Source organism: Physeter macrocephalus, chromosome 5 (assembly GCF_002837175.3).
Source record: "Physeter macrocephalus isolate SW-GA chromosome 5, ASM283717v5, whole genome shotgun sequence".
Lineage (NCBI taxonomy): Eukaryota > Metazoa > Chordata > Mammalia > Artiodactyla > Physeteridae > Physeter > Physeter macrocephalus.
Window position 1 is genome coordinate 88,571,023 of NC_041218.1, and position 11,013 is coordinate 88,582,035.

The 11,013-nt window shown below is 41.7% G+C and overlaps 1 protein-coding gene across 1 annotated transcript in view; it reads left to right on the top strand.

The window, feature by feature from the left end:
- GSAP (gamma-secretase activating protein) overlaps positions 1 to 11,013 on the top strand; it is an 86,558-nt gene that overhangs the window by 59,779 nt on the left and 15,766 nt on the right. The window contains exons 20-23 of the mRNA XM_055085059.1: positions 5,519 to 5,647; positions 6,504 to 6,562; positions 7,262 to 7,293; positions 9,596 to 9,657. Of these exons, the coding sequence (XP_054941034.1) occupies positions 5,519 to 5,647; positions 6,504 to 6,562; positions 7,262 to 7,293; positions 9,596 to 9,657 (282 nt within the window). The remainder of the gene's footprint in view (positions 1 to 5,518; positions 5,648 to 6,503; positions 6,563 to 7,261; positions 7,294 to 9,595; positions 9,658 to 11,013) is intronic.

Sequence of the window (11,013 nt, forward strand, 5' to 3'; positions counted from 1 at the left end):
GGTAGTTTGATACGGATTGCACTGAATCTGTAGATTGCTTTAGGTAGTATAGTCATTTTCACAATGTTGATTCTTCCAATCCAAGAACATGGTATATCTCTCCATCTGTTTGTTATCAGCTTTAATTTCTTTCATCAGTGTCTTACAGTTTTCTGAATATATGTCATCTGCAAACAGTGACAACTTTACTTCTTCTTTTCCTATTTGGATTCCTTTTCTTTCTTTTTCTTTTCTGATTGCTATGGCTAAGACTTCCAAAACTGTGTTGAATAATAGTGGTGAGAGTGGACAACCTTGTCTTGTTCCTGATCTTAGAGGAAATGGTTTCAGTTTTTCACCATTGAGAATGATGTTGGCTGTGGGTTTGTCATATATGGCCTTTATTATGTTGAGGCTACTTTCTTTTTATGTTAAATCTGTGTTGAATTTTGTCAAAAGCTTTTTCTGCATCTATTGAGATGATCATATGGTTTATCTCCTTCAGTTTGTTAATATGGCGTATCACATTGATTGATTTGCGTATACTGAAGAATCCTTGCATTCCTGGGATAAACCCCACTTGATTATGGTGTTTGATCCTTTTAATGTGCTGCTGGATTCTGTTTGGTGGTATTTTGTTGAGGATTTTTGCATCTGTGTTCATCAATGATATTGGCCTGTAGTTTTCTTTCTTGGTGACATCTTTGTCTGGTTTTGGTATCAGGGTGATGGTGGCCTCATAGAATGAGTTTGAGAGTGTTCCTCCCTCTGCTGTATTTTGAAAAAGTTTGAGAAGGATAAGTGTTAGCTCTTCTCAAAATGTTTGATGGAATTCACCTGTGAAGCCATCTGGTCCTGGGCTTTTGTTTGTTGGAAGATTTTTAATCACAGTCTCAATTTCAGTGCGGCTAATGGTTTATCAATTTTGTTTATCTTCTCAAAGAATCAGCTTTTAGTTTTATTGATCTTTGCTATTGTTTCCTTGATTTGTTTTTCATTGATTTCTGATCTGATCTTTATGATTTCTTTCCTTCTGCTAACTTTGGGGTATTTTTGTTCTTCTTTCTCTAATTGCTTTAGGTGTAAGATTAGCTTGTTCATTTGAAATGTTTCTTGTTTCTTGAGGTAGGATTGTATTGCTATAAACTTCCCTCTTATAACTGCTTTGGCTACATCCCATAGGCTTTGGGTTGTCGTGTTTTCATTGTCATTGGTTTCTAGGTATTTTTTTATTTCTTCTTTGATTTCTTCAGTGATCTTTGGTTATTTAGTAGTGTATTGTTTAGCCTCCATATGTTTGTGTTTTTTACAAGTTTTTTCCTGTATTTGATATCTAGTCTCATAGCCTTGTGCTCGGAAAAGATACTTGATACAAATTCAATTTTCTTAAATTTACCAAGGCTTGATCTGTGACCCAAGATATGATCTGTCCTGGAGAATGTTCATTTAAAGCTTGTGTTTCCTTATTTATTTTCATTTTGGATGATCTGTCCATTGGTGAAAGTGGGGTGTTAAAGTCCCCTACTATGATTGTGTTACTGTCGATTTCCCCTTTTATGGCTGTTAGTATTTGCCTTATGTATTGAGGTGCTCCTATGTTGGGTGCATAAATATTTACAATTGTTATATCTTCTTCATGGATCGATCCCTTGATCATTATATAGTGTCCTTCTTTGTCTCTTGTTATAGTTTTTACTTTAAAGTCTATTTTGTCTGATATGAGAATTGCTACTCCAGCTTTCTTCTGATTTCCATTTGCATGGAATATCTTTTTCCATCCCCTCACTTTCAGTCTGTATGTGTCCCTAGGTCTGAAGTGGGTCTCTTGTAGACAGCATATATATGGGTCTTGTTTTTGTTTCCATTCAGCCAGTCTGTGTCTTTTGGTGGGAGCATTTAATCCATTTACATTTAAGGTAATTATCGATATGTATGGTTCTATTACCATTTACTGAATTGTTTCGGGTTGTTCTTGTAGGTCTTTTCCTTCTCTTGTGTTTCTTGCCTAGAGAAGTTCCTTTAGCATTTGTTGTAAAGCTGGTTTGGTGGTGCTGAACTCTCTCAGCTTTTGCTTGTCTGTAAAGGTTTTAATTTCTCCATCAAATCTGAATGAGATCCTTGCTGGGTAGAGTAATCTTGGTTGTAGGTTTTTTTCCTTCATCACTTTAAATATGTCCTGCCACTCCCTTCTGGCTTGGAGAGTTTCTGCTGAAAGATCCGATGTTAACCTTATGGGGATTCCTTTGTGTGTTATTTGTTGTTTTTCCCTTGCTGCTTTTAATATGTTTTCTTTGTATTTAATTTTTGACAGTTTGATTATTATGTGTCTTGGCGTGTTTCTCCTTGGGTTTATCCTGTATGGGACTCTCTGTGCTTCCTGGACTTGATTGACTATTTCCTTTCCTATATTAGGGAAGTTTTCAACTATAATCTCTTCAAATATTTTCTCAGTCGTCCCTTTCTTTTTCTCTTCTTCTGGGACCCCTATAATTCGAATGTTGGTGCATTTAATGTTGTCCCAGAGGTCTCTGAGACTGTCCTCAGTTCTTTTCATTCTTTTTTCTTTATTCTGTGCCACGGTAGTTATTTCCACTATTTTGTCTTCCAGGGCACTTAGCCGTTCTTCTGCCTCAGTTATTCTGCTATTGATTCCTTCTAGAGAATTTTTAATTTCATTTATTGTGTTGTTCATCATTGCTTGTTGCTGTGTAATTCTTCCAGGTCTTTGTTAAACGTTTCTTGTATTTTCTCCATTCTATTTCCAAGATTTTGGATCATCTTTACTATTATTACTCTGAATTCTTTTTTAGGTAGACTGCCTATTTCCTCTTCATTTGTTTGATCTCATCGGTTTTTACCTTGCTCCTTCACCTGTTGTGTGTTTCTCTGTCTTCTCATTTTGCTTAACTTACTGTGTTTGGGGTCTCCTTTTCGCAGGCTGCAGGTTAATTGTTCCCACTGTTTTTGGTGTCTGCCCCCAGTGGCTAAGGTTGGTTCAGTGGGTTGTGTAGGCTTCCCGGTGGAGGGGACTGGTGCCTGTGTTCTGGTGGATGAGGCTGGATCTTGTCTTTCTGGTGGGCAGGACCACATCTGGTGGTCTGTTTTGGGGTGTCTGTGTCCTTATTATGATTTTAGGCAGCCTCTCTGCTAATGGGTGGGGTTGTGTTCCTGTCTTGCTAGTTGTTTGGCATAGGGTGTCCAGCACTGTAGCTTGCTGGTCGTTGAGTGGAGCTGGGTCTTAGCATTGAGATGGAGATCTCTGGGAGAGCTTTTGCTGTTTTATGTTACATGGAGTCAGGAGGTCTTTGGTGGGCCAATGTCCTGAACTTGGCTCTCCCACCTCAGAGGCACAGGCTTGACATCTGGCTGGAGCACCAAGACCCTGTCAGCCACATGGCTCAGAAGAAAAGGGAGAAAAAACGAAGAAAAATAATAATAAAATAAAGTTTTTAAAATAAAAATTAAAAAAAATAAGAAAGTTAAAAAGTAATTTAAAAAAAGAAAAAGAAAGAAGAGAGCAACCAAACCAAAAAACAACTCCACTAATGGTAACAGGTGCTAAAAACTATACTAAAGATGAAAAAAAAAAAACAAAACGGACAGGCAGAACCCTAGGACAAATGGTAAAAGCAAAGCTGTACACACAAAATCACACAAAGAAGCATATACATACACACTCACAAAAAGAGAAAAAGGAAAAACATATATATATCTATATATAAAAAAAAAGAAGGAAGAGAGCAATCAAATCAATAAACAAATCTACCAATGATAATAAACTCTAAATACTAAACTAAGGTAAACATAAAACCAGAAACAAATTAGATACAGAAAGCAAACCCCAAGTCTACAGTTGCTCCCTAGGTCCACCGCCTCAATTTTGGGATGATTCGTTGTCTATTCAGGTATTCCACAAATGCAGAGTACATCAAGTTGATTGTGGAGATTTAATCCGCTGCTCCTGAGGCTGCTGGGAGAAATTTCCCTTTCTCTTCTTTGTTCTCACAGCTCCCGGGGTTCAGCTTTGGATTTGGCCCCAGCTCTGCATGTATGTCACCTGAGGGAGTCTGTTCGTCGCTCAGACAGGAGGGGGTTAAAGGAGGAGCTGATTAGGGGGCTCTGACTCACTCAGGCCGGGGGAAGGAGGGGTATGGAACGTGGGGCGAGCCTGTGGTAGCAGAGGCCAACGTGACATTGCAACAACCTGAGGCGCGCCGTGTGTTCTCCCCGGGAAGTTGTCCCTGGATCCCGGGACCCTGGCAGTGGCGGGCTGCACAGGCTCCCGGGAGGGGAGGTGTAGATAGTGACCTGTGCTTGCACACAGACTTCTTGGTGGCTGCAGCAGTAGCCTTAGTGTTTCATGAACGTCTCTGGCGTCCGCACTGATAGCCACGGCTTGCGCCCAACTCTGGAGCTCAGTTAGGTAGTGCTCTGAATCCCCTCTCCTCACGCACCCCAAAACAATTGTCTCTTCCCTCTTAGGCAGTTCCAGACTTTTCCTGGACTCCCTCCCCAGCCAACTAATTTCTGAAACAGCAAGTTAGTTTTATTATGTAACTCACTTTACTGATACTTCAACATCCATTTTGAGCCTGTTGTGACTATCCTTTCAGTAAGAATTTGGGTGATGTGCTATTACTTAACGAAAGGGCATTTTTCTTGATTGAGGCATCTTTTTTAAGTTCTCTTTCTTCCCTTGTAATACAGCCAAGTCTGTTTGCACAGTAGACGTTAACTCACTGTGTTTTATGTCCACACATTGCACCCTCGACCCCAGTCAAATCTTTTATAACTGCATATATTTTGGCAAGAAAGTGTGTATCATAAATCTATCTTCATTAATTTGCAGAAACAATTTTTTTTCAGGATATCCTTCAACATTAAAAAATGTATTACTCTTGCATTTTATTTAAACATGAACGTAATGGGTATTTTTTGCTTCAGGGTAGTACAATGATATCAATACATCAAAAACCCAGATGGGGTAGTCGCCAACTAATTCTGTCTTGGAGTATTCGACACCTGACTGTGAAAGGAGTTCATTTCACCTTTCTGATTCCTGAGTTTTGAAAAAGATCCTTTGAAAGTAAATGAACTTAGTGGGAAAGTAAACCTATTCTTCTACGTGTTCCAAATCTTGTGCACATTCTCTCACCAAACATGGCATTGTTGACACAATCTGAGTCAGAAAAATGGGTCTCTGGGGAGGAAATGATTTGATGTGTTCAATGTAGGCTTCCCCACTTAGCCCTTACCCAGGGGAGTCCTACTAGCTTAGGGAGGTGAACAGCTCTCTCTGTGTGTAAAAGGGACTCGAAAAGGAAGGGAGGAAGGCAGGCCTCTTCCGGTCTATTTTAGAATTCCTGTCGGGGCAAGAAAGCCATCCTTTGTGGGAAGTGTCCACTCAGAAATGCTGCCTCATGAGAGCTCAGGAAGTGAAGCGAGCCCAGCTTTGCAGCAAGGCTCGCGTGGCCCTTGCCGAGTAGTTTGGGCCACAGGACCTGCTTCTCAAGCTCACCAATGATTTTGTCTCCTACAGGTGCATAGCTTTAAGGGCTACTGGGAAAAACTGAACTCCAACCTGGAATATGTTAAGTACTCCAAGCCACGCTTACACTATAACAGCAGCGTGGTCAGGAGAGAGTGGCACAGCCTGATCTCGGAAGAGGTATGTGTGGGTTCCTGAGAGCAGAGCAAGAAGCAGAAGCCCAGCCGATTAGGTTAGGTGATGCCCGTAGGTCATTAGGCTGGCCTGTGCTCCAGCACTCTCCCCACCTGCCAGGCACTGTTCATTGATGCTGATCATCCCCAGTGGGGAGAGCAAGGTGCTTCTCTGACCTCTCTTCTCTTGAAGAGGAAATTCAAGTGCAGAGAGGTTAAGGGACACACACGGCATGTTCATAGTAGAAGTGGGATGAACATCCGGGTCTCAGATGTATTTTTGTGCTACTTGTGTAGTTAAAAATTGATCTTAAAAAAACCTAGGTGTTCCCAAAGTAGTGGTTGCTAGGGGTTAGGGATGGTTGAAAGGAAAAGAGTGAATGTGACCCCTATCAAGGGATAGCACAAGGGAGATCTTCGGGGTGATGGAGCAGTTCTGTATCTTGATTATGGTGGTACATTGTGGTGTGTGAATCTACACATGTGATAAAATGGCAGCACTATACGCTCACTGTACCAGTGCCAGTTTGGTGATTTGCGTATTGTACTGTAATTATGTATAGAAGATGTAAACACTGAGGGAGACTGGGTGAAGAGTACATGAGCGGTCTGTAGCATTGTTGGGTATAGTTGTAGTGTTGTTGTATATAATATGTAGTTGACTTACAACTATATAAAATATGTAATAGTTTCAGAATAAAACTTTTTTAGAGCAATTGTTAAAGAATCTAGGTGTTCTGATTACCTGGAATGTACCTCTCTTTTTTCTGAACTCTTAACTATATTGTATTATGACCTCAGTGTGAAAAATGTCACTCACAAAACCTTCACCTTCCACACCTTTGACGTGTTCTCACTCCTAGAAAAAAGGAAAAAGAAGGTCCACGGTGTATGTGAGAAATATTCTTGATAATGCAATAAAGTAAGTAAAATGAGGGATTATTGTAGCTGTAAGATGGTTATAGTTTGCAATTACTTTCTTGGCTACCTTTCAGGGAAGTAGCTTACTTTTGTTGAGTATCCTCGGCAAGATGATGCTGTCAGCTGATGAATGCAGCCACCTGAGCCCTATTCTGGAGTTTGGAGCTGGAGTTTCTAGTGGGAAAAATTTATATGTTAAACCTCTTAGATTTGCATCCTGGGGATGGATGACTTAGAAGGAATAAGTGGTAAAGAAAACTCTTATTAGTTGGGCACTTTAGAGGGGTACAAACATTAGGTTGATTTTTTTAAACAAGTGTAAGTGGGCTGGTGAGCTTGCTCTTATTTTGAAAGCATATTTTCTGGGTAGATGAGTCATCTCGGAGTGCTCTAAGCATAGGCCCCATTCCAACCCCTGTTCTATTTTCTGTTCCCCTTATTTCCAATAACTGAGAGCTGTAATTGTTCTAAATTTTTGTCATTGTTTGCACTAAACAGTTTTGAGATTTTATAATTGCCTAATGTGGCTTTTGCCAAGTTGATTAAAGTTTTTGAGGTTTTCAGCAGCCTGAGAACAGTTTCTGCGGTGGTTTTATGGGTTTTTAAAGGAGGATATCTTTGTATGGTGCTGTGTCTTTCGTTGTTTTTTTTTTTTTAATAATGCTTCCTGTGTGAATAACATTGGCTAATTTCTTTGTAGGGTGATTTCTAACCTAGAAGCAAGGAATTTGGGTAAGAAAAGACCTGTAATAAAGCATTCTGGATTTCAGTCAGTGTTTTGTTTGTAATACCATTCTTCCTCCCACGGTGGGTTGGCAGGGAAATCACTTCCACTAGTGCTGTGAAGGCAGCACCCTTTACTATTTTCCCATCAGAGTGGCCACCCAGCGCCTTCCATGTCTCTCTTGGCACCAGGTCCTTCGGGGACAGCTGCTCTTGCTGAGGAGCCCCTGACTGTTGGTTTTCCTTCTGTTTCCCCGTAGAACTGATCGAATTATCATGCTCTCTGGCTGTACTCCCAGGGTGTAGTTCCCTTGGCTTAGAGCTTCTTTCTCTCCAGCTGTCGGATAATACAAGGATCTTTGACTTGTATGCTCCCTTCATTTTGGTTAGCACTTGGGCACTCACTGGGCTAGGTCATAGGGGCACAAAGACGAGGGGCCTCTAGACAAGCAGTGTGGTTATGGGGGGAGAGCATGGGCTTAGAGGCGGACAGAACTGGGCTTAAACTCCAGCTTGGCCACCATGTGCTCTTAGGCAAGCCATTTATCCATTTTGTGTGTTGTCCTCAGGACAAGCGTGAGAAGAAAATGAGAGTCAACGGAGTCATGTTTACAGTGCCCAGTCCCTTGCTTGGTGCATGGGATACCTGAGATGGCTGCCTTATCTTTATTGTGTGAGGAAGAAATGCTAACACACAGTCTCTAAACCAGGGGACAGGCATTATGCAGCTGCAGGGGGTGAGGGGCTAGGTCAGGAGTGGGGACAAAGGTTGTAAAGGCTTCCCATGGGGGGTGATGTCCGAGTTAAGTCTTGACAAAGAAGGGGAACTTAGCCAGGGGAAACGGCGGGGAGAGGATGCTAAGCATATTCAGTACAGGCTTTTTTTGTGATTTTGTCTGTGGAACTCTTTCACACTTCATAAAGGTCAGCCTCCATTAAAAAAGGAGCTGTTGTTTTCATGTCCCACTTCTGTTTTATGGGCTTGGATGTTTAGGTATATGTTGGGTGACCCTAACGGACGTTATTTTATATGATGCGTTGCCGCACATCCTGCAGCTGTGCGCACAGCCCGCGTGAGCTGTGAAGTCACTGAGTAGCCCCGGGAGCCAGGCCATGTAGACCTGAAGCCAGGGCTCTGCCACCAGCACCAGGCAGGAGCAGTCCGCCAGGGGTGTGAATGTGCATGCAGGCTCCCCTCCTTGCGTTGCTAGGGGATTCGCACTGTGGGAAGGGTTGCCAGTCTGGCTGAGGTTTCTGTGTGTCCTCTGCTCCCACGACTGGGTAGAACTCCTGTTCTTGTACTTCAAGCCTGTTTGCATCCCGTTAGTAATCGTTCTCACTTGATGACCTTCAGGGAAATTTGCCCCTTCCTCTCATGTGCTTTGGTTGTGCTAGTTTCCTAGGAAAAATGTCACTGTCAGAGATGGAACATTCCTTGTGAAGTTCGAAACAGCCGTGAAAACTACTGGGCTCTAGTTTTGAATTGTTCACCATGAAGGCTGTGTAGGATCCAGTTAGGATTTATCTCAAGGGGTCAAGAGGCATCCGTGCCCTCACACAAGGAGTCCTCAGCCCCCTGACCAGGGCAGTTCCACTTGTTGACGGGCTCTGTGACTCAGGTTCTGGGAGAGGAAGATGGGGCATGAAGGTGCCGTTAGCGGAGCGTTAGGGCAGATCTTCCTAGAGACAGCGTTTTCCTGTCCCTCCAGTCTTGCTGGTGTGGTGCAAATCAAGGTGGAGAAAGTGCCATTTGGTTTAACCTTACATGCCACTTTTCCATCTCAGTTAGCTACTTTTTCAGTCCCATAACTTGTGCCAGTTATTCTTATTTACCGCAGTAACTGACTGGTCTCCTCACCTCAGTAACTCTGTAAACTACAAGTTGGAGTCAGAAAGAAGGGAGTCATGCGACCCTTCCACTAAGTCCCCATCCCTGGGTTTGCCCCTCCCTTAGGGTTTAGGGAGGGCCCAAGCCGTTCAATCTCCTGTGAAGCAGAGCATCTTAGTGGTGAGTCTTCACACTGAAGAGAAATCAAAGTCAGCATATATTGGTGTTGGGAACGTGTTCCTTGTTTTCTTTCTTTCTTTCCCAGTCTCTGCCTCTCTGGTTCACAGCTCTCTCTCTGCATATCACTAAGTGATAAGTTGCAGCGTGTAGGACTGGGTCACACTGAATGAAAAATTTTCATCCCATCAAGGAAGTGTTATGTTTTCCCAGTGACTCAGAGAAGGGAAACCCAGGCTGAGGCCTCCTCCTTCTAGCCCATTCCCGAAAACCACCCTGCTTGACTGTTGCTCTGTTTAATTTCAGAGCCAAGATTAACACCCCTCTTCCAGGAGGAAGACAACCACCAGCGGCTGCTTATGGGGCTGGTAAGTGGTCTGTGGGATGTTCAGTGCTGGTGAACAGTGGGCTCCAAGGAAAGGGGAAAGGGCTAGATTGTACTTTTCATTCTTTTCTTGTTTTTCGTTCACTCTTTCAACACAGGGTTGTTGCCAGTCACTCACCGTAGGTTCAGTGGTGAGGAACACATATATAATTTCTGCCCTCTTGGTATTTGTAGTCTTATGAGAGAGACACGAATTAATCAGTCACCCCAATAAATGTATAATTATAAAACATCATAAGGAAATGTATAGCACTGAGAGTTTTTAAAATAGGAAACAGCAGCGTCTCTGTAGCATTTGTATTTGGGTTTAAAATACAAAGGAATAAAGTATTCTTTCTCAAGAGTTCCTACCACTAGGAAGACATATAAATCAAAATAAATTAATTGAAGAGCAGAATTGGCAAATAAATCCAAAATCTTAAAAAAAAACTACTAAACATCTGAAAAGTCTAATAAAATATTTTTAATACTGTGCAGGCTTAGGGATGGGATAATCTATTACCTTAAATATAGCTAGTTTAAAAATATGAGAAAAATATGTGTAAATACATATTCATACACTTAAAAATTCTAGTTAAACAAAGTTTCCTTGGCAACTAGAAATGACCAAACTTGAGCCAAGAAGCGATGGAAAGCCTGAAAGCATAATAACCATAAAATAATTTGGAAAAAATATCAAAGATTATCTCCAAAAAAGGCCCCAAGTTATTTAATGAGTTTGCACTTTCAGACTTTTAAGGACCAGATCATTCTCATGTTATGTAAAGTATTTTTGAGAAAAAGATGGGAAGCTTCTTAATCACTTTGAAAAGCCAGCATAACCTTAAAACCAGAATCCGACAGTGACTACTTACGCTTATGAATGTAGATACTACAAGCGTAATTAAAATACTTCCCAGTGCTCTATTTGAAAATACAACATAGCTACATGGGCTTCTTTCTAGGAAGGCTTAATATTAGAAAATATATTAATGTAATTCATCACACCACTAAGTCAAAGAGGAAAAAAAAAGATTCTATAGGTGCTAAAAGTTGATAAAAGTAAAATTCCACTCCTGGAATTTTAAACAAAGTATAGTCTAATACTAGTAGCCAGCATCCTTCTTCGTGTCACATTGGAGGCATTCCTATTAACATCAGAAAGAAGTTAAGTATCCTTGCTATTTTCACTAAAATTTTACGTTGTTTTAGAAATTCTAGCCAATGCAATAAGAAACAAAAGTAAAAGAAGGGCTTCCCTGGTGGCGCAGTGGTTGAGGGTCCGCCTGCCGATGCAGGGGACGCGGGTTCGTGCCCCGGTCCGGGAAGATCCCACATGCCGCGGAGCGGCTGGGCCCGT